Below are 24,898 nucleotides of genomic sequence, written 5' to 3'. Positions count from 1 at the left end.
TTGATGTATATAATTTCCATTTTCTCTCCCAAGTTTGTACATGTTCTTCTACTTCAGTTCCTCATCTCTTTCCTCTCTGAAAGCTTGGCATGTTTCTTTCTATTTTAAGACACCCTACCCCCTCTTTGAACAAGTTCCTTTCATTTCTCTTCAGGAGCCTCCCAAGATCTGCTTCTGTAGTACCAAGCCTCTTTTGACATAGAAGAATATTAGCGTACTTGAGTTTGACTATCCATCCTCCCTTCTCATCTTTCTAAATTAATTTCCAGGCTTTCCATCTCCTTTCCCTTTCCTAAGAGGCTAAGTCATGTTTGTTGCATCCTCCTTGGCAGTGATAGAACATGGCCTCTTCAGCAGGACATAACAATCCTATTTCAGGGTTATATAATCTAATCTTGAAAGCTTAGTTTAGTCCATAAATAGATAGCTTGTGGCCTGCAGATGCTGTTCCCAGCAGCTCCAGGTAGCATAGATAATGGTGGGATACATTGGGAGTTGTAATTCAACAATTTCTGGATGGCCTCCGATTGTTATCAAGTGGAACAATGGAAAAAAGACAGTTATTTACATTAATATCCTGTGTGTCATTCAAAAAGTGCTTTTACTACAATGCCAATTGCCCAGATGTCAGTATGCCTTCATGCAGGGTGTAACGAGTCAGTATATTTTGTCAACTGGTTTATGATATATGAAAAATCAAAAAGGAATATTTGAAATATGGATAGAAATTTTACTACATTTCTGTTTAATTTACCATTGTCCATAATGTCATTACGCATTTAACCAGGTTGGCTGTTTCCCTGGTCAAATCTTACCTGTTTTAGTAACAACCTTTTGGGAGTGTGAAATATACAATTTGTCAAAGAAATGCTAGTTTCCCATAATCCCTTGCACCAGGAGAGTATTGGCAACGTTTCATGATATTACTAATACTCTCTTATCTGGTATATGATAAATTGGGCAGATTCTTCTTTTCAGAGCTGTATATGTGGCTTCTAGAATAATCACTAAGATTCAGCCCTCTATGCTGATTTTTTTTACACATTTCATTATAAAACACAAACACGCACTCCATTTTTTTTATTTCCCACAATATTAATAGGTATGAATCAATCCATAATATGACATTTGTAGTAAGCGTAGCCAAGGTAAACAGGAATGTGAAATATAGCTGATAAATGAAGATGGATGAACAGACAGATGGGTCTATTTTGGGTGTACAATATTACAAGGGAGATTTGACTAGTGTTTAGAGTGGAGAGGATAGTTGGTGGGGAAAGCTCAAGGAGTACTATGTAAAGATGTGAGCGTGACAACTCTTGCCACCACTGCTTAAATGTTTTCTGCCTGGCATATGTCTACACTGACCATTTCTGTTTAGATGCTATGTATATTATCCAAGGGGTTTCCTTGACATATGGGTTGTTTATTATGTAATCATGCTCTTTTGCTCTCTCTCTCTCTCTCTCTCTCTCTCTCTCTCTCTCTCTCTCTCTCTCTCTCTCTCTCCACCCCACTCGGATTGGGTTGCTTTGAAAAATAAATTCCGTTTTGGATGTAATCCAGTTTAGTAACCTAGCAATGCTAGTCCCCCAGTAACCATTGCTTTCCAGATAAAAATGCAACAAGAAAGTCAGCCATGCTGGTCTCTAAGCTAACTTTCCCTATTTCCCCTTTTCTTTTTGAGCTCAGGAAGATCCTTCCATTTTACTTGAGTCCTACTTGCAATTGTATTTGAAGCCATGGCAACAACCAAGGCTAACTTTTCCAGCATTGATTGTTTCACTCCACCCCCACTCCCCCTTGTTCGATCTCTCCCTTACAGATATTTTCCTTCAGCTAATGCCTACGAAGGCTGCTTTCCCTTCAGCTAATGCTCATGAATGGCCTTTTGTGTTCTATTATAACTTCCTTGAGCCAGCTTTTAGGACCCAAAGAATATGGAGAGGGAAATACTTACTGTTCTCTAACACCTTTTCTACTCTGAATATTGGGGGAAATCTTGGTTCTGGGAAAGTTCCCAAGAGGTGCCCTAATGGTCTAACCTCTACTGCTAGGGCATAGGGCTCAGAGTCCTGGAAGGTGCCAGATTCACAGTCTACGCCATGAGATGCACAGAGTTGTAGAAGATGGCAGGAAGCTGGTAGTATAGGATGTGACAGAATTGCATAGATCACAAGCGATCCCCCCAAGCCCCAGGCAATCACTGGAGAGGGGGCTTTTTTTCTTCGGGAAGGATGGTTACCTTGGATTAGAATCCACTTCCACTTCCCTCCATGTCTTCCACAAAAATAGAACGCTTCTGCAGATTTCTTCTCAGACGCTGAAGTAAAAGGTTGCCCCTGCAAGGGCTCACGCGATCTTTTCTTTCCTTGCCTGCCTTGTTCATGTCTATCTCTTTTAGGCTGTTGCTCTCTTTGAGGTGAGAATAAGAGGTGGAGAAGGCTGTGTCAGAGGCATCCAGCATCAGGCAGTGGCAAGGGTCAGTGCTTACTATGAAAGCATCGTGCCAGATGTTCTCACACAGCTCCTTGCCATCCTTATACATCTAAGGAAAAGGAAAAGGCCCCATGTTACAAAAAAACCTTCCTTGGGAGATGCTACTCTAACCCCATTCAGGTTTGAAAGCAACTGGAATGGATTGTGAAGTTTAGAAAATTAGGAATATGAAAAGTATTGCAGTCTTCCCCCAAAAGGCATGATGCAAAGAACTTGAGCAGTCTAACATGATTTGATTTCTAAAAATGAGAACCATTGCGATTTAATTTTTTCAGGAAGTCATGTACCTGTTCTTAATGGTGATTGTTCTGTTCCTTGCGTAGAATATAACATATTTCTGTGTGGGTATACTATAATATGGGACGTGGTGGCTCAGTGGCTAAGACACTGAGCTTGTCGATCAGAAGGTCGGCAGTTCAGCAGTTTGAATCCCTAGTGCCACGTAACGAAGTGAGCTCCCATTACTTATCCCAGCTTCTGCCAACCTAGCAGTTCGAAAGCATGTAAAAAATGCAAGTAGAAAAATAGGGACCACTTTGGTGGGAAGGTAACAGCACTCCATGCGCCTTCGGCGTTTAGTCATGCCAGCCACATGACCACGGAGACGTCTTTGGACAGCGCTGGCTCCTCGGCTTAGAAACGGAGATGAGCACCGCTCCTAGAGACAGAAACTACTAGCACGTATGCAGGGGAACCTTTACCTTTATACTATGATAAGCTTCATAACATTAAAGACACTTCATTTATTAATGTTGCACAGATACTTTCATGGGAAAGGAAAGGGTTAAAAGTGGCAGGTGAATCCATAAAATGGCAATTAGCCACTACCCCTTTCTAACAAAAGTATCTTTCCTATTAGCTTCAAGACAAGCTACCATCCTCCTCTTGCCTGCATTTCTATTTCAGTATACAAGTTACATGTTGAAAGAGACAATCCAATCATTTTTAGTGAAGAGGTTAGTAATGGACAATTTTCTCTTCTCTCAGTCTCTATATTTCATGGTAAATAACCTTCATCTATCAATAACTATTCCAGTCCTGTATATTTGTTTATAACCAAAGATTAAACTGTTGCTTTCTAAGTTCCACAATAATTCAAGAAAACAAACACAATTATGGCAAGGAGTTACAATGATAAGGCAGTTGTTACTGCTATATAAGCTTTAACTTTCAGGTAATTTGAATTTGAATTTGCCACTTTGGAAAAGTTGCAGATTTTTCAGTCACCCATGCCATTAGTAGCAAGCTAATTTTACATGAACTAAGTGTATGTAATAAGAGTTCATGGAGACCATTCGGAAATGCCAGGCTGTGGGAAACTGAAAAAACCTACAGGAAGAAGTCATTTACCTATAAACATTTGGCTATATCTGGCATTTTTTCTTCCCATTTCCTATTTCCCTACCCTCTAAGAATACTTTTCTTTGATTTTTTTCCCTTGAATGCTAGAAATCATTCAGATTTGAGAAAAAGCAAGCTTTGATATAAAAGTCACATGAGTTAAAGTAAACTCAAATTGTCCTGGGCAACTGTTATTAACACTGAAAAAACTTTGGATTGGTTTTTAGTGTAATTGATGCCTTTCAGGAAAATGCAGTTCCTGTTTTTCTCCCTACTTTCTACAGTTACTCTTCTCAAACATGCTTCAATTTCGGAAGCCACAGCCTACGCATCATTTTCAGGCCCTGTACAAACATACGCCATATGTTCCCTCACATAAACATGCTATGATCTCATCCAATGCATACAAATTTTAAAAAACATTTGTCTGAATTCTGAAATTAGGTTTTCTGTATTTCTGAAACTCCTGTATTCCATATGTCAAGATATCTCTACTTTTTACCCCTCCCCCCATCATCTCTGGAGCAGCAAACTAGTCAGATGAAAGACATTAATCACCAGAAGTGGCTTTAATTGTATGTATGTTTGTTCTGGTCCAATTTTCTCCTTTGCTTTGGCTTTGCCTACTTTTTGGAATGTTGTCTCCAACAAAGTGGCCCTTGGCATAGACACCTTTAGGCTGTAGCAAGCAATACAAGGATGGTTCTGCTCGTGGCAAAGCAGCATTTCAAGTGTCCTCACCTGGCCAAAGGAATGACATTCCTGACTGCAGTTATGTCCATCAGCTCCCCAGGGCCAGTTGCCAAGGCAGGTCAGATCTTCTCTGCAAGCATCATACCTGAGTAGACAATAGGTTTGAGTGCTAAGAAAGACAGCACATTGGTATTTTTTTAAAGAATAGAGTAGAATTCTTTATTGGCCAAGTGTAATTGGATACACAAGGAATTTATCTTTGGTATTTGACTCAATACTACTGTAATAGACCCAAATTCTCTCACTGAGACTTATGATAAATTAGAAATTTGAAATAGAAATTCTCTGGAGTAGCCCCCACCCTTTTCAGTTCAGGAGAGGACCTCAGATTTTTATATTCAACCAAAAAAAGCTGACCTTCTCTTTCACTTGCTGGGTTAACTTTTACGCTAGTTGCTGATAGCTTCTCTGTCCTTCTCTGAGAACCCTACCCTACAAATTTATTCATTTTACTTTATCACATTGGCTAACATAATAATAAAAGCAAACGGATAGGAATGTTCTCCAAACAACTTTTGTATTCCCTTGCTACCCAAGTCAAATTTCCAAACCTAAATCATCCCTTTTGCCTGATGTTAATTTTCCAGAAGGGAGTCACTTAATCTTGATAGGAAAAAAAAAGTTTTTTAAGTTTTAAAAATATAATTCCCCTAATTACTCTTTGAACTCTATCGGTTCAACCCTCTATCGGTTGAACCGATAGAGAATAGGGCACTAGTTTTCTCAAATTTTTAGTAATTTAAAATTACTATACCAGGCTAGTACATCTGTTTGTTTTGTAGATAGTAGCGAAGGCCTTTGCTGCCATCTAGTGCTCATCCAGAGTTTTGCAGCCCAATCACAATAATCTTAAATAACACGTCTTTAAATAATGGCCTTAAATATATGTATCTCTTCAGAAATATGGTCTTGTCTTTTCAGATGACAGGTAAAGAATCTTGGTTCTATTTAGCCCAATGTACATATGTATGCTTTCAATTATAGAAAAGAAGACTAGTGTCTTCTACCTTCAATAGGTACTGTACTTAATGCTTCCTCCCTAGCAGGATGGCCTCTTTTTTTTTTTTATTTGATTTATATGCCGCCCTTCTCCGGAGACTCAGGGCTGCTTACAATGCGTTAAGCAATAGCCTTCATACTTTAGTATATTTATACAAAGTCAGCTTATTGCCCCCACAAACTGGGTCCTCATTTTACCTACCTTAGAAAGGATGGAAGGCTGAGTCAAACTTGAGCCTGGTGAGATTCGAACTTACAGTAATTGCAGACAGCTGGTGTTAATCACAATGCTTTTAGTCTGCTGAGCCACCAGGCCCTTCTAGATGTGGAGACAAGTGATAACTTACCACTGGTCACAGAAATTCTGGCAGAGAGGTACTCCCATCAGGGCTGTGGGTTGTTGAGGATGAGGCCATTGAGCAGCAATGGGGGAGCAGTGGTAAAAACAATCCAATTGCCGAAGGTACTCCTCACACCTGCCAAAATGAGTGAAACAACAGCAAGCATAAATATTGACCCTAAGATGCAAGGGAGAAAAGCAAGGCAGGCATCAGTCGTCCCGTTCCCCCCCCCCCCACTCCCATCTTGGTATTTAGTGATCAGAAAGGCTGGCAGAGGAAAGGTCATGAGACAGAGCCCAGCTCCACAACCTATAGGGGCCCATGGCTGACAAAGGTGGGGTCCCCTTCTTTTCAGAAGAGCAGTCTTGGAGATGACCTGATGCTGAGGCTTCCACAACGATTCCAAGATCCAGCATTAGCTTTAGAAAGTTCCTGGGCAACTTCTGGTGAGCAACAGGCATCTACGGAAAGAAATCTTCTGTCAGCATTTCTATTTCTTTGGAATGAGAGTAGCTATAGTATTAGCCTTCTGCAAACTACCCCTCCGACAATTGCAGTCCAGACCAAGGAAGTCGTATGCCAGATGAACACAGTCAAAATCAGGTTATAGCAATACCTATAGCACTTAAACTTACAGTATATATCGCTTCATAGTGCTTTACAGCCCTCTCTAAGGAGTTTACAGTGTCAGCCTATTTCCCCCACCAGTTTGGATCCTTATTTTACCCACCTCAGAAGGATGGAAGGCTGAGTCAACCTTGAGCCTGGTGAAATTTGATCTGCCAAATTGCAGGCAGTCAGCAGAAGTAGCCTGTAGTACTGCATTCTAACCATTGTGCCACTGTGGCTCATAGACTCCCAGCAAGTCAACAGTTATATATATATATATTTTCCCCTTTGACTTATTTTGTTTTCAGGATTTTAATTGCAAGGCCCCCACAGTTGCTTTGGTGTCGGGTGGCCTTGAAATCATCATCATCATCATCCATATTATGGATATTTTATACCCCCTCATCCTACAGTACTCTCATTTTCTCTCCCTGATACATGATTCTACAAGCTTTTATAGAGAATCCATACTTACTTTCTGCATAAATCTGGCAGATACCCAACTCTTCTTCTGCGCTTGGATTGACTTTGTGCTTCCCTCCAGGTAAGCAGTGATCTTCTGTATCCTTTGCATTGGCCCAAAACATGGTCAGTGCCGAAGCCATCAGCATTATCCAATTGGTATTGCCACCACCTCTCATGACTAGAATATCAAGGGCAGAGGAAACAAGAAAAAACTGAATCGGTGTGAAGAGGCTTGCTTCTCCTCTGTTTTCCAAGCATGCCAGCCAGCCAATCAGGTTATAGGAGACGGCCCCCACACTCCAGGTATATCTTCCCCCAGTAACGCCCTGGATATATTGTACTTTCATCTCTGCCCAACAATTCCCTGAATCTTGCTTCTTTCTTGATAAGCTATGCTGCAATTACATTATTCCTATTGTTCATTGTTTGACATCTGCAGCCGTGGTCCACTCTCATTGCTAGGTAATTCAGGGCAGCCAACTGCAGGCAATTCTACAGCACCCGGATTAGGGCTAGCTGTCATGACAAACACCAGCAGCTCCCTTCTTAAAGAGAAGATATTCTTAAGAAAAATGTGAATGCCTCCATCTTCATGGAAAAATGGAAAAATGTGCAAGCAAATTGCTCATTTATGTAAACAAGCATGAAACTGGGAAGGACATACTTCCAGGAAAGATTTATACGAGGTGGGCAAAAAAAAGAGGGTTGAGGCTTTCGCCATACTTCTGGTGAACATTCTGCAGGAATTTCCAGTGATCACCATGCTGTTGAAAGTGCCAATTGGTTTATGACATGACATAAAAGTCACTGCTGAGGAACTTAACTACATGGGATGCCACAAGCAATGTGTGGAGAGGTGTCCCAGTTATAAATCTGCCCCTGATCCACAGGGCAATCTGGCCTTGCAATGGTATTTTGCTTAAATGAATACCTTCTTGGTTGCATTTGCTATTGGCTATAAGCCTCACCTTGACAGATAGATTAAATAATGGAGGGAAAGGACAATTTTTACCAGAAGAACCCAAGGAAGGTTGTGATCCATCTGAGGAATAGAATCTTAATATGGAAGTGTTGAAAAGTTGGCCACTTGAGACTACACCTGACATCTCTTTCACTTTTATTTTTCTTGCTTCTTTGGATTGAAAAGTTTTCATTCAGATGCTTAGTAATCATTTCTCCTCCTCCTCTTGGAGTGGAAAAAAAAACCCACAGATGAAGGGGAGGTAGTTATGATCAGTCAGAAAGCCTGAAGCTGATGGCGTGATGAAAAAAAACAGCTTTGGGACCTGAAGCTGATGGCGTGTCAGTGCAGCGTTGTATCAGCACCGCTAAGCCAGCCTGCCTGTCTCCTGAAGCTCAGCGTGCATTGCCACCTATGGAGACACACATCTTGTGTGTGTCGATTCTGTCTAAGTCTCATCTGTGGAAAGATGTGGGCTTTAATTAATGTTTGCAAAGTGTTCTGATAAGCCTGAAGATAGCATTGCAGTATAATTGGGGGTGGGGGGGATGGGCAAGAAGGAAGATATAGGAAGATGATAGCACCAGAGACAGAGAAACAGCAGAGGCATAAGATGTTTAATAGACAATACAAACCCCATCACATCTCAGCTCCTGCTTCCTGATACAGCTTGCACACTCTCTTTCAAATTTGGCTGCTTATTTTTGTTTTATTGCATTTATAAAATATTACCAGTACAACAAAAAATATAAATGCCAAGTTTGATATATTTTAAGCGTAACAGCTACACCCTACGTAATATGCAATTAGAGAAGAAAAAAAAATTCATGGTAATATGTAATTACAAAGAAAATCAGTTTAAACTTTGACGAAATATCCATCCATCCATCCTCCGCTGCTGTATGTCAAATGCCAATTTATCTTTCCAGTGTTGCAACTTAGCTCTTTGACAATCCCTGCCCACTGCAAGAAATATTAATCATATGAGCAATCAAGTTCATGAAGTCCAAAGTATTGGGGACCTGGACTCTATGCATCTTTCACATACAGAAATTGCTTTGTTTCCTAGCATGTTATCTTTTTCCCTGTGAAATTCCATACATACTTCCTGCAATTGCAGGTCCTGAAAAGTACTTTGTTAAAAATGATAGAAATAAAACCGAAGTCTTCCCCGCTCCCAAGTTATAGATTCCAAACTTCCCCTACAGAGGATTGTCATTTTCTACAGAGGGGAACATATATTGGTGAACAAAAAACATTTGATCCATAGTTCCTGCAGCTTTTGTTGTTGGGTCCTTGAACAAAGTGTGCCAGAGGGTAAAATCTCACTACATCAGCAACTATTTTCAAGGTAAGGTGTCTCTCTACCCCATCCTTTCTCTTGTGATATCAAATTTTGGTGAGGCAGTCCATGAAATACGAGTCTAGATTTCCAGTTCCCTAGAAACAGAGTCACCTTAAGTATTAAGATGCAGAAAATTGACAAGGAATCTTTGTTTCAAAGCCATGGGTAATGAATAAAATCAGCTTTGTAATGCCTCCTGGCTAAGGTATGTACAAAATGATCTGATTCCCTCATATTAAATTATTGCTTTTTAAATCATGAGTTGATAAATAAATCTAATTGGTTATGTTCAAGCACTATGCTAAGCCAAAATCAGTAAAATTATTTTTTGGTCAGGTTTGCTTATGCTATGAATTCTCAGATATGCTTTTTGATTAAAACACAATATATTGGGTTTACCAAGCACTAAAATAAAAAATTGTGGTTTACAATCTTCAATTTTATTTTTAAATTTTACATGTTACCTTTAAAACCAAGGTTTTTTTCCCTTGGTTTTCCAAAGAGTTGGTTACGATGCTAAGAGTAAAATGCTTAATTTTCATCCGCTTAGTTCAAGCAGGATCTATATAATAACATATCTCCTTTAATGTTACAGAAAATTTAGTGATAGCGAGATACCTGCAGCCAATTAGAAGTTCTAGCATAGCAATTATTGGTACTTTTAGCAGTAATGCTGAAGAACCATGATCACTCTAACAAACTGCAATTCGAACCCATAAAAACAAAAATAAAACATGAATACAGGTAGTACTTGACTTAAAACAGTTCATTTAGTGACCATTCAAAGTTACAAAGGTGCTGAAAGAAGGGACTTATGACCATTTTTCACACTTACAACATTGCAGGATCCCTATAATCACGTGATCAAAATTCAGACACTTGGCAACTGGTTCATATTTATGATGGTTGCAGTATCCCAGGGTCATGTGATCCCGTTTTGCAACCTTCTGATGAGCAATGTCAATGGGGAAACTAATTCACTTAACAACCATGTTACTAAATTAACAACTGCAGAGTGTCAGGTTTCGATGTCGTCTTAACCTGCACTTCAACCTGCATTTACTCTAGTGCTGACACAGAGGTTCACTTAACAATTGTGGCAAGAAAGGTTGTAAACAGGCAAAACTCACTTAACAAATGTTTCATTTAGCAACATAAATTTTGGGCTCAATTGTGGCTGCAAGTCGAGGACTGCCTGAATATATGTTGTCAGTAGTCTAATTTATCTCATGTTTTGTTAGGGCTCTTGCATTTTAGCATTAAAGACCATGAGAACTGAAAAAAGGATATAGATGCAAAGTATGGGATATTAGTGGTGGCATTGAGAAAGAAGAAACTACGTTGCAGGATATGAAACTGGAGAAACACAGCAGCCTGTGGAGATAAAAACCTAATTTCAACCAAACCCCAACTGATTAGCTGTCTGGGAAATGAGAATGAATTGTAATTCCTGTGGTTTCTCCCAAACTTTCCAGGAGGACAAGATTAATGGGAATGGGAATTGTGTCAAGATCTCAGGGATCTTTTCCTCCCAGATGCATCAATAAAGCTTTGACATTTAATGAAATGAAAAATGAAAAAAAAAATGGCACTGCTTTGAAAAACCATGGGTGGGAGAACCATCAGTGCAGAATCATCCTATCTGAATTTATTACTCCAAACTTTTGGTCACATCTCTGCTTCAGCTGTCATTAATAACCCTGAGCTTCAATGTCAAGCTGTCTCATAAATCTTATTTCATAAAATACAAATTACGGGCTGGTTTGATGCTCAAAGTATTTGACAGTGTTTCCCCCTCTTTACTGCAAAAGGTGGCAACTGTCAGCTTTGGAAACCATATTTGGCCAGAAGCTCCAATGCTGCCAACTTCTCCTGTGTGGGAAAGTAGGAGGGGGGATTTAGGAGAGGGGGTGAGTAGATATAATAGCATTCTTCCTGTCGGTCAAGGTCAGGGAGATCAGCATCTGGAGAAGGAGTGGTCAGGGGGCTGAATCTGATGGAATGGATGTTGATTGGGGCATGTGACCGATTGGGTGGAAAAGGGGATGGTTTTGGGAGCTTTGACTTACTGGGGGAAAACCCGGGCTTTTCAGATTCGGGTTTCCCCAGATGTGCCAATTTGCCTATTCTAGTAAAAGAGAACTTTGGAAAATGTTTGCTTCCGGATCTTTACTTGGAGTTGGAGTTTTTTTCTGGAACGCTGACATTAACCCGAATCTGAAAAGCCCGGGTTTTCCCCCAGTAAGTCAAAGCTCTCAAAACCATCCCCTTTTCCACCCAATCGGTCACATGCCTCAATCAACATCTGTTCCATCTTGGTCCCAGGGGTCTTCATGCAACTGATCAACGAAATTTTGCATGAGCATCTATATCAGGGGGTTCTTGTTTATCTCGATGACATTCTTATATTCAGCGAAAATATGCAAGACCACATCAAATTGGTCAGACAAGTGCTGAGAAAGCTCCTAGCGACCAAATTTTATGCAAAATTGTCCAAATGTGAGTTCCATAAGGAGGCCCTTGACTACCTGGGATACAGGGTGTCGAGTAAGGGGATTGAGATGGACCCAGGGAAGATGAGGGCAGTGCTGGACTGGCAGCCCCCACGCACCCGTAAGAGCTTCCTGGGATTTGCAAACTTTTACAGACAATTCATTCCTTCCTTCGCTGAGGTCGCACTCCCTTTGACAGAATTGTTAAAAACCAGCCTATCTCCCACCAAGCCAAAACCTAGCCAGCCCTTAGCTTGGACAATGGACTGCCAAAAATCCTTTGAACAATTAAAACGCCTTTTTGCGGTGGAGCCAATCCTATAGCATCTTGACCCGAATAAGCTCTTCATGGTACAGGCGGACACAAGTGACGTGGCGGTGGCTGCTGTTCTACTGCAAAGGGACTCCCGAAACAATCTAATGCCATGTGCTTATGTATCAAGGAATTTAACGGACACTGAGCGCAGATGGGCGGTGTGGGAGGAAGAGGCATTTGCAGTACGATGGGCTCTCCTATCCTGGAGACACTTCCTGGAGAGGGTTGAGGAACCTTTTGAAGTTTGGACTGACCACAAGAATCTCGAGGTGCTGAAGACCCCGAGGAAACTTTCTCCCAAGCAGGTTCATTGGGCTCAATATTTCAAACGCTTTAATTTTAACCTGAAATACATCCCAGGGGGTAAAAACCTTCTGGCTGATGCTCTCTTCCGTAAGCCCCAGTTTGACAGCCGACGGGAAGAGATAATTTACGCCATGATCTCGGAAACTCAGTCAGCTGCCCAAGCCCACACCCGAGCACAAACGCGCCAGAGTTCCAACCTCCCCAAAGACAAGTTGACAGCGGAGCTAAAAGTGGTGCTCTCCACTGACTCCTGGTTCAAGGAAAACCAGGTGGACCTAACCCTAAGGGACGGGTTGGCATGGAAGGGAAGTAAACTTTATGTGCCCCGCAGCCTGCAGCTCCTGGTGCTGAGGAGTCCAGCTCCTGGACTCTCGACTAGGGGGCCACTTTGGGTTTTTAAAAACCCTCCATTTGACTAGGAGACAATTCTGGTGGCCAAAGATGAAAACTGATGTGGAAGACTATGTGAGGAGCTGCGCCACCTGCGCCACCATGAAATCCTGACTAGGAAGCCCCCTAGACTTCTCCAGGCTGTGGCTGAATCCACCAGGCCCTGGGAGGAGATTGCGGTGGACTTCATAGTTGAGCTCCCCGACAGTGGGGGCAACTGGGTTATTTGGACTGTCATTGATTTATTCTCCAAGCAAGCACACTTCACTGCCTGCAGCGGACTACCATCGGCCAAGAAACTGGCGAAGGTGTTTGTGAAACACATCTCCAGGCTACATGGAGTCCCTAAGAGAATAATATTGGACCGCGGGGTCCAGTTTACCGCTACATTCTGGAGGGAGTTTCTGTGATCCATTGGGTCGTCCCAAGGACTTAGCTCAGCTTTTCACCCATCAACTAACGGATCGGCTGAAAAATTGAACTCAATGGTGGAGCAATACATTAGGTGTTATGTAAATTATCAACAGGAGAACTGGGCAGACTTGCTACCATTCACAGAAGTGGCTTATAATAATGCAGTACACACCAGTACTGGGTTGACTCCTTTTCAGATAACTACGGGCATGGATTTTGTGCCAATGCCTGAGCTACCTAGAGAGCCGCCTACTTCTATGTCCCTAATGGAGTGGATGACCTCGTTGAGAAAGGGTTGGGAGAATACAAAAAAAGCTTTAGCGGAGTCAGCGGAACGATATAAGGCCCAGGCCGACAAACGCCGGTCCCTCTAACCACCGTTCCGAATAGGCAATAAGGTGTATTTGTCAACCAAGTACCTAAGATTGAGGGTACCCAGCAAGAAGTTTGGACCCAAATTCATAGGTCCTTCCTTATAGTGAAAGTGATTAACCCAGTGATGGTCCAACTTAGACTCCCTCACATCTTAGGGAAAGTACACCCTGTTTTCCACAGTAGCTTATTGAGACCGGTCAGAGAATCTACCCTAAGACCCTTGCCAGCTGCTCCACCCCCCTCCTTTGCTAGGGCAAGGGGAGACTCATTATGAGGTGAAGAAAATCCTGGACTCTAAACTCTACAGAGATTGCTTACAATATTTGGTGCATTGGAAAGGCTACCCTTTGGCTGAAGCTACTTGGGTTAAGAGTTGGGATGTAAATGCGGATGAGCTGGTGAAACAGTTTCACGATAAATTTCCTGAGAAACCAAAAGGTCCCCCTGGGGGAAGGGGTTAAGGGGATTGGTGCTAGGTGTTAACCCCTTCTTTTGTGTTTTGCCTGGAGGAGGTGGTTCTTTTTGCGGGGGGGGGGGACGCCTGTTAGCTTTGGAAACCATATTTGGCCGGAAGCTCCAATGCTGCCAACTTCTCCTGTGTGGGAAAGTAGGAGGGGGATTTAGGAGAGGGGGTGAGTAGGCATAATAGCATTCTTCCTGTTGGTCAAGGTCAGGGTGATCCAGCATTTGGAGAAGGAGTGGTCAGGAGGCTGGATCGAGATGGAATGGATGTTGATTGGGGCATGTGACCGATTGGGTGGAAAAGGGTTTGGGAGTTTTGACTTACTGGGGGAAAACCAGGGCTTTTCAGATTCAGATTCAGTTTCCCCAGATGTGCCAATTTGCCTATTCTAGTAAAGAGGACTTTGGAAAATGCTTGCTTCCGCGTCTTTACTTGGAGTTGGGTTTTTTTCTGGAACACTGACAGCAGCACTTACCGGTAATTGAATTTGTTTGGGTTCAACAGCTAAAGCAGGGCCAGATCTGGCTAGTACAGGGATGGGAGACTATCAGGAAATTTCAAGGCTGTAGATTAGACTGAGAGATTGGAAGATATCCTGGAGGAGAGACAACAGCAAACCATTTTCATGCTGTTGCCAAGAAATTTAATGCATGTGTATAAATCCCCAACAGTCAAGCTTAACTCAAAGGAGATATTACCTTTAATACAACACATCCATATACAGTACCCGGGTCACCATAAAGAAGAATGATAGTTTTTCCTGTCATGCATGGTCATTTGCATACAAAGGGGAGGGAAGTAATGCAACGTGTTATGCACAAATTTCATCTCTTATGTACTTATACAAAAAGGCAAAATTTGGATTGAGATGGCATGACATGTTTCCAACTTTGTCTGTTATCAAGACTAGCTACGTAAACCTCTTCCTTATTCCTATTACTCCTACCACCACCTCTGGATTGCTTGAAAAGGGACTAAGCCACAATTCCAGTTTCAGATGATAAATTAAACATGATTGGTGTCATCTGTACTATCTTAGCTGGTCTGCTTGTTTAAGACCAGTAAGGGTTTGTCAATAAACTATAATGTGGCATCAGATAATCAAAACTGAGCCAGGAACTTTCCAAGTAGCCATGGATTTAGCTATGAATCTAGTTCTTTGGAGTCTACTTCAGCAAGCTTCCACTGGTTTCTAATTTTTCATGGTCTCTCCATTTGGATTGTAAACAATCCCAGTTCCAGACTCTTTCTTGAACTCTCAAAGACCTAGAATAGGAATATTTGTCTAGCTTCACTTTTGTATACTATGCAAACATAATTTGCTTTCCCTTATGGTATTTTTAGTGACTCCAATAGTCCCATAAACTGGAAGGTAGGAGACCTACTGCTTGAAAATAAATCTTGGCATCCTAGTTTATAAGACTAGTTTTGCTAGCCTGAATGAATTCAAATTTGAAGCAACTGCCATCCTAAGAGTTGGAGGCAAACCCTCCATTATCCCTGCACCCAATAAGATCAACTTTAGAGCTAAATCTTTATGGAGGGATATTCCCCATGCCTAGGAGCACAAAGGGGTCATCCATTATTAAACCTTCCTTTCTTGGTTGACATTGAACAGTGACTCTCACATGGCTTTATTATGAACCATCCTTTTATTCCCTGGCACACAGCCTGGAAAATACTGATGGCCTCAATCCCAGCACAGATTAGGGACAAGTTTCTCTGAGCAACTGTCATCCTTATGGCTGCAATTACGGTAATCAGTTCCTCCACTGATCACAGTGGAGCGCAAGAAGGCAATCCTCAGAAGCAAAAAGTTCTATGGACACATGTCAAGAATATTAGGCTTCCTTGCTCATTTTTCTGGAGTGTTTTATGAACAAGTTTGATTTGCAAGACATCTTCAAGAAACCAGCCAAAATATATCAGGTCAGATCAGAATTAACAGGATTCCATCGATATAGCTGTAAAAAGCATCTTATTTGGGATTTTATTTGCATCAAAGCTGACCTCCAGAATTTAGTTATGTGTATGTATGTTTGTGCAGGGGCAGGGGACGTTGCTTTAAATTAGAGGAAAATATTCCATAAAGTGCTTTTTCTGATTAAGTATCCATAATATTTTAGTAGGGTTATGGACAAAAATCCCAACCTTTTAATTTTCTTATTTCTATAACCAAAAACAGAGAGATACACAAGGAATAGGATGAATATGGGGTTATCATGTTCTTCTCAAGATAAATGCTTATGGTTTCACTCAAATTATAATTAAACCCTGCACCATTTATATGTAGCAGCTCACTTTTCAAGTTTCAGGAATCCATAATTTTTTGCCAGTATACAGTATTCTATAGATTACACTGATTTGCAAATGGAAAATAACATACATACAAAAAAATAAACATTATTTAGAATCTGTAACTGTAAGCATCCTTCTCTGAAAAGAAGTCTCATAAAGTTCTAAAGAATTTCTCTCCTGACCATTGAGTATATGGTTGCATTCTTACTAAACTATCTTCTATTGATTTAAGTGTCTGCAAACATGCAGAATGAATTAAGACTGGGTGCTTAGCCTATTCCTTTGAGGAATTTTCACAAAATAACAAGTAACACAAAGTTCTTAATTCATTTAATATATTTGCTTATTTTCTTAATCTAAATCTTCTTAATCTAAAACTTATTAGAAATTAACTCAGTAAACTTTGCTTATTTGGGGCACATGCTGTTCAACACAATAGTTCATTAATAAGCTATGTACCTTTCTCTCCCCCGCCCCACCCCTTCTCTCTCTCTCTCTCTCTCTCTCTCTCTCTCTCTCTCTCTCTCTCTCTCTCTCTCTCTCTCTCTCTCACACACACACACACACACACACACACACACACACACACACACACACACACACACACACCCCTAAAAACTTGGAACAAACTTGGCATCTTGTCCTTTTCAGGAAAATCTTATTTACCTACATAGATGTTCTGTACATAAATTCTAATTGAATATCCTCTTCTGGTTTGAGTTTACCCTGTTACAGAAGCCTCCATAACCATCATAGAGTTCCATATAGGATGCAGGTTATATTAAAACTGCTGCCAACAAAGACCTGATTATAAATTAATCCCGCGATCCAAACCCAACTGTCTTTTCCGCGTCCCAAGGACCCCCCCCCCCCCACGCGCGCTCAGCAGCCACTTCTACCCCGGCTTCGCCTTCTTGCGCCCCACCGGAGCCATCTGTGGGGTTACATTGAAAGTCGAGGAGGATGGCGTGCCTGTCTCGGAGTCCCCTCTCGACTCCGGACGGCTTTCGCAGATGTGACGCCTTGCCTGGAAGCCGCGCGAGCCGCTGCACGATCCGAATGATTTCGCCCTCTTCTGCTGTCGCCTCGTTCCCTGGTCGAGAGCTTCGGCCGAAGGAGCCCCGATCTCCCGGTTCTGATCCGGAGGAACTGCGTCGCCGCTGCTGCTCTCACCGCGCTCTGCTTTGAAGCAAAGAAGCCGAACTGCCGCCACCGCCGCTGCGGCAATATACCAACCCTCTCCGCCCCCTCCACCCCCCCCCTCCGCTCCCCTGGCGCTCGCTCGCCTGTCCCAATCGCCGCTAGTCGCTCAGCTCTCGGGTAGGTTCCCAAGGCGGCGCCTGGTTGGGGAAAGGATAAAAGACTTTCTCCGCCGAAGACGTCTTATGGCGTCGGGGTCCAGGGGTCCAGGCGCTGCCCCCAAAACAAGTCTCTTATCCTCAGCAGGAGGAGGAATGCCCTTTGCCAGTCAGATTAGCAGCCGCCGGTTGATGAAGTTATCTACTACTTTAAAAGTAGTAATTGGGTTTAACCATCACCAGTGCTTCTTGTGGCAATGCGTTCCAAAAGACCCCACAGGTGACTCGCCTGGATCTACTGCCTCACTTGAAGTAATCGGGAAAGAAGAAAGTTATTTTAGTGCATAAGCAGGTTGCATTTAGTCTCTGTTTAAGATGTTTCTTTCTGCTACTAAAATGGGAGGATCAACAGAGCTGCATGAAATTTACTTATTTATACAGCTATCTATTATCTATATCTATCTATCTATCTATTTATCTATCTATCTATCTATCCATCTATTTATCTTCTTCTTCATCATCATCTATGTTCTATCTTCTATCATCTATCTGTCTCTCACATCATACAGTTCTAGGTGTTTTATAATGCAATGGCAGGATCAACAGAACCACATGAAATTAATGTATTTGTTTATGCAGCTATTCAGATAGGGAGCCACTATTTTCACTTTGTCCATCAATAGTTTGGAACTCTGAGCCTTCACAGTACATATGATCCTTTTTTAAAAAATGCGAGATGCAGCTTTGAGCCAGCAGGAAATTCTGCCAGACTGGCCTTTGGTCTGAGCCAGCAGGGAACATCGCACATTCTGATGCAGTTCAGCTACTGGAAATAGGAGATTCAGCTTTACGAACTCCGTTGGGTTCTGACTCAGCCATCATCAAGGGCTGACATAGCTCTGTCGTGTTTTTAAGTTGCTGATCCAGCTTGGGGGAAAAAAAGTCACATCTAATATAATTCAAAGCATCTTGCAAGACATATATGTAAGCGGGCTGTTATCCACAACAGCTTAGCCCCTAATAAAAATGAGTCTTTAAGATGTGACCAATGTCCTTAGCTCATGTCTTACTTATACCAAGCTCAGCATAAGTGCCTGGCATTCAGCATCACGTTTCTCATTGCCTGCATTGTAAATGATAATAATTATGGTTCACAGGGCTGAATTAAAAGGAATATAGTACATTTAAAAATACAAACAGTAAATTCCATTTAAAGCATCACATTATTTTCATTGTCTGCAATAGAGGGCTAATTTTACTGCTTTAAAGTAAACAGGTTTGACTCCTAGTGACTCTTAGTGATTTCATGGATGCATTCATGGATGCTTCTTGGCCCTAACATGAAAAAAAAAATGCTGTAGTTTTTTTCTGGGATGTTTATTAGATTACCTCCTTGGGCTTTGCTCCAAGTCTCTCATTCAAATGCAATATACATTCAGTACCAGCCCTGCTTAGTTTGCCCTGCTTAGTTTGTCAAGATAATGGGAATTTAATGGCATTTAAAAGCCATCACATTAGCAACTGTGACACAACCTTTAGATTTGCTAACCTCACTTTCTAATCATGTTTTTTAAAATTATCTTTTAAAACTAACTTAAGGCTAATAAAGATATTCAAAACAACATGTTTTGCAAAGCAATGAGTTTAACATAGTTCCAGTATTAAAAAAAAATAAATATAATTGTTAGAATTTGAAACAAATCACAAAAAGCTAAATCAGACTTTCATCATCATTATCATCTTCTTTTAATGACCCCATAATCCTTGCGGGCTGGAGTCTGGGCAACTGAATGGAGATAGCAGAGTGTTTTAATGACCGGATGCACTTCCTGTCGCCAATGTGGAGTTTTGATCAGCAGATATACCCAGAGAGATAAATATCTGCCTCTACCTAGGATCGAACTCACAGCCTCCTGATTGTGAGGCAAGAGCTCCACCTCTAGGCCACTGCACCACTCCAAAAAGCTAAATCAGACTTTAATTCAAGAAAATTATAAATTAATAATTTATAATAATAGACAAAGAAACAGTATCTTTATGGAAACTAAATTGTTTAGTCTATCTTAAGTTGTAATAGAAATTTGAGGTTTTGTAATTTCAGAAATTGGACACAATAGAGGACTAATGTTTCCAGCATAAAAATTAAAAGAAAAAAAAGGGAGGGAGGGAGGGGCTTCTTCTTTGTCTTTGGGAATGTTTATCACACTACTTTAGAAGTTAAAAAGGTTGGTTGCCATTGAGACAAACTCAAATCCTTACATGGACACATCCATACAGTTTTCCTGACATGATACAAAATTGTTTACCTTTGCATTTCTGGAGACTTCTGAATTGATCTTACAACTCCAGAAGATAGTATCAATATTGAAACTGATTTTAAAAGATTAGAAAACTGGGCTGAAATTAAACTTTAATAGCAATACAAATGCATGCAAAGTCCTTTATATAAGAGAAAAAAGTAAGAGAAAATCCCACCTAGTTTACAAGAACACTTATGAAAGCGATGTTGAATTTGTAATGAATGTAATAAATCACAACATATATATGGGCTCCCCCCCCCCCCATTTTGCACCTAACCAAGATCAAATGTGTCCTAGAAGAATTTGTTTTGCTGCCAATCCATAAGGAATCTTAATTTGGTCCCTTAACCCACATATGAGAATGTCTGAAGTGTCTTTAACTGGACCAGCTTGAAAGTAATGTTTCCATCCTTGAGTCAATGCATGCAATGGCAAAGGCAAACTGGTTATGCTTTAGTTGACTTGGTTCACATCAACTATGATGTTCAGTGTTCAGATTCATGTAATGAAGCCAAAACTGAACAAACACTTTAGAGTACTAGGGAAGACACTTAGTGGTTCTGCACACTATCATGAGCTATGGTTTGTTTAATAACGGATTAAAACATTACAAATAGCATGTCTCATATTAGATGTAGTTTGAATTAATCTTTCCAAGACTTTTGGCTGTGTGAATCAAGCTAATTGTGGCTTGTTATACTACTGTTAACCATGATTTAGCAAGATGTATGACTCCTATCCTACATTTAGCCATCAATTAATATCAGCGTCTGATGGTGATACAGATATATGTAGAATAACTAGTCTTACATGAGATTAGGTGGGTGCAATGCCTAAGGCCAAGTTTATAAATTAAGACAAGCTATTGTAAATTGTTTGAGTTCACATAATGAATTTAAACCAAAATCAAGAAACTAGTGTGTGAACAGAGCCAGCTGTGGTTTGTTCATTAAGTAAAACATATTTATTTATTGAATTATTTATTATTCCTTCAGCAGCTCAAGATGGCATATTTAGCACACTCTCCTCATATTTGTCCCCACAAGAAAAACCACCATGAAAAGGGCAGTGGAGGGGGGGGTAGAGGGGGCTGGAAGAGAATGATTGAAGAATGATTACAGTATCCCAAAGTCCCCAACATGGTTCCATAGCTGAGGGAAGTCTTTTTGCTTTGAGCCTGATACTTTAACAACTCTACCATACTCCCTTAGTGTGTCCCCCCATCTGTGATCTGAGTCACATAAGCTTTTAAGAGATAATATATTTTGCTTATTTTCATTTACCATATTGTACGATCTTAGTCCATTGATGTGTGAGCTAAAAATTTAGCATGCTATGTAAACCCAACAAATTTGGTTTATATAGCAAACCACAGTTAACCCAATTATGACTTAGTATAGAATGAGAATTATATTATTTTATGCAGATAATAAAGATAAAAATGTTATTAATATTTTATTCCTTTCTATAAAAAGAGTTTTTTTTTCTCTCCCTTGAGAATGTAATTAGTGTAAAAGGATTTCAACCAAAACTGTGGTAAGGTCAAAATACCATTTATATCCCAAATGTAATTAGCCCAGATGGCCAAGTACTGGTAAATTAGGAGCTCCTTTAAACAATAACTTACTGTACCTCATGTCAAAATTATTTCCTTTATTTCAGAATTTTAAAATTTATCCATCTGTACTGGCATATTTAATCATCTTTACACTTTCAAAACTATTAGGAATTAATGAACAACATATGTCTAAGTAACTTGGGCTCTCTTATGAAGTATATTTTTATCAGGAAGGGTGTCTATTTTTTTAAGTTAAGAAACTTTGCACTGTTAATTCACCTAAAATTCACCAGAAATACATGGGCTGGATCATATACTGCAATAAGGTATTGTCCAGTTTAGCTAGGGTATCTTGAAATTTGATGGCTACCACAATGAAATGGATTCAAACATGTTGATCTAAAATCAAATTATATCATACCTTAGTATGATTGAATAAATATCTCCTAGTGCAGGGTTGGGCAACTATGGTCCTTTTACAACCAAGCTGACTCAGGAATTCTGGGAGTTGAAGTCCACAGGTTGTAAAAGGGCCACAGTTGCCCATCCCTGTCCTAGTGGCAAATCAGATGTATAAATCGTGTGAGGCTGAAATACAGAAGAGTTCAGTCAAAAATTGTGTATATGTATATATGCCACGTGTTGCAATGATCAACAATTTATTTTACCAATCTATGATATGTAAATTCATTCGTAGGAAAAGGACATTTTGTGTACTTTTGGGTCTACTGCAGATGGTAAACACTTTTAATTGGAACAAGGCAGATATTGGACATCTGGTTCTTACAATGAAAAACACACACATTCCTTTAAGAATTTTCCAAAAATCAGCAGGAGTAGGAAGTCATACCGGTAGTAACTGAGGCACAAAGATGAACCAAGAATTGCACGCACAGTCAGCAGAGGGCTGTAGAAGACAGGATGCCAACTGAAGCTATATTGCTCTGCAAAGCCTTGAAATGTTTGTGCAGCTTTGTCACCATTTCAAAGTTTAAAAAAAGGGAGACCAAAAAGAAAGGCAACAAAGATGACTAAGAGTTAGCTCATGAAACACAAGAAATGCAATTAAAAACTGTTCATTTTTACAGAAAAAAAATAGGCAGGGATGACATGACAGCAGTTCCAAATATCTAAAGGAAAGGGAACAAATTGTTTACTTGGAGAAATTGAGTGAATTGCCAAGATTTGCAGCTCAGTATCAGATCATTTACTTTGTGATAGAGGAATGAAACACACTTCTTGTTTTGTATGTTATGTTACAATATAATAATCAGTTACTGATGTCTTAAGGTGCTGTGTAGTACATTTATGTATGCATTCACTTAATTGCAGCTCTCTGCATCTTCAAGGCGTTTCCTCCAATGGTAACTGTACAGATGACAACTGTCCTAAAAGGATATTGAATGATGTCTTTTTTGGAAAGGCTTAAAGAAGCTTAGGCCAGATTCTAGGTCATTCTAAAGCTGTAAGATCGACTCATCAGGCCTCTGTATGCACCGGTTCCACCACTGCCTGTAAATTTGGGTATAGTTTTATGGGTAAATGTAGCATAGTATTATGGGTAAATGCAGCACTCTGGCTTTTGTCTACCTGGAGGAAGCCAGGAAGTGCAACTTTTAATAAAATGAAGTATTGCTTTATTCTGTTTTTATTTGGCAATTACACATTTTTATCTCAACTTCTCTAGGGTGCAAAATAACATTTATGCTTCCATTTTCCTTTCATTCACACAACAGCAATGCATGTAACTTCATCTGTTATTGAGACCTAGATACTTTCATAATACAGTGGGGCTTTGAATTTGGTTATCCCCAATTCTAGGCCACCCCTTTACACACTACATCTATTAACTTTTAAAAGCATGGACAAGCATCTTCTCTACTTACGCTTTCACATGAACCTAAGGATACGGCTTATAAACAATGTTTAGTTAAAGCATTCAGTAGTTTGTTGGCTTTTGCTTAATGTGTTGTATGTACCCAGCCATAATGATCTATGAACAATGTATTTTGGTTTAGAATGTTGCTAGTCCATCTGATTTATTCTGTACCTTATAAACCATGGTTTAGTGATTTGTGAACCAGGACATATGGTGGACATTGCTCTGTTTAAGGGCTAGCATTCTACTGCTTTTTATCTTTCTTTTTTTAAGGACACCAATGTTTTCAAGATGCATTGAGAAAGTCCTAGGCTATCCTAGTTCAAGATATCTGTTGATTTGGAGGATTTTTCCTTGAGTCTCTATATTATACCTACTGCCATCTTACTTCGTTTATTTTATTCTTTGTTGCTTTTCTGTCCTTATGTGAGGGCTTGTGTGACAATGATTATTTATGGTTGTTTTAAACCTCATTGTGGTTATTTTAAGTTTAGTTTATAGTGTCTGTAAGCTATTCAGAATAATTTGATTGGGGGGGAAAATAAATTATTCCTATCCTCTAACCTGCTGTTTCTCAAGCTTGGCAACTTTAAGAGGGATGGATTTGGAATTGAAGTCTACTTAATAAAGTTGTGAAGCCTAGAAACGCTTGCTCTGAGTTGAAGCAAAACTGTTAATAGCAACTCTTCTACCCTCATTTTCAAGTGAAGGAGCATTTTACCTAATAAGGCTAGCAGAGGCAGGCAGCAACTGTCCAGATGAGCCCTAAATGGCTGCAGAAAATTAGAGGTGTGCTGAATCTCATTGCTGCCAGCTGGATTTATGCATTTCAGATCTATTGTTAATCTAAGACTATTTAAGCAATTTTGATTTGGTGTGTGCATGGGGGCGCATTCATTGAGAAAGTATGAAATACTATCTAAGGCTGATGGCTTCATGGGCACATCTACCAGTCTGCTTGGCAACAAAGTAAAAATAATTGGCTGCCACCTTCTTTCGGAATTATTTTTCAAGTTCCCTGAGCTATAGCATTGAGATTTTCTCATGGTCTCTCATTTAAACACTAGCCACAGTTGATCCTGATTAGCCAAAGTCAACTAAGTGCAGCCACCTGCTGTGACCTGATAGATTAGGGCTTACCTATGAGAGGAAGACTCCGAGTGGCCTTGTAAAAACATTTATATTAACCTTGCTTTTCAATCAGATGGTACAATACACCGGAATATTTGATGTGGACAATGGAGATTGTTGTTTTATCTGAGACCACCACTACAGAAGCCATTCTTAAAGTAGGAAGGCAGATCTACATGCAAAGTAGCCAGAAATTCAATTGCCTGGTTTCATCACAGAATTATTCCCAGCCAAGTAGCAATAGCACTTAGACTTATATATTGCTTCACAGTCATTTCTAAGTGGTTTACAGAGTCAGCATATTGTCCCCAACAATCTGGCTTCTCATTTTATCGACCTCGGAAGGCTGAGTCAACCTTGAGCCG

General features: G+C 40.3%; 1 protein-coding gene across 1 annotated transcript; it reads right to left on the bottom strand.

The window, feature by feature from the left end:
- Positions 1–1,839: 1,839 nt before the first annotated feature.
- RTBDN (retbindin) lies at positions 1,840–10,226 on the bottom strand. Its single transcript, XM_070934348.1, is given in 7 exon segments — positions 1,840–2,548; positions 4,582–4,678; positions 5,940–6,068; positions 6,310–6,394; positions 7,018–7,185; positions 10,149–10,199; positions 10,202–10,226. Coding segments are annotated over 7 exon segments (834 nt in total). The 5' UTR covers positions 10,209–10,226; the 3' UTR covers positions 1,840–2,251.
- Positions 10,227–24,898: the final 14,672 nt, after the last annotated feature.

Source organism: Pituophis catenifer, unplaced genomic scaffold, assembly GCF_029215685.1.
Source record: "Pituophis catenifer annectens isolate HBS135680 unplaced genomic scaffold, rPitCat1.0.hap2 SCAF_2, whole genome shotgun sequence".
In the NCBI taxonomy this organism is placed as follows: Eukaryota; Metazoa; Chordata; class Lepidosauria; order Squamata; family Colubridae; genus Pituophis; species Pituophis catenifer.
Note: the sequence above shows the minus strand (reverse complement) of the source record. Positions and strands in the feature narration are given on the sequence as shown.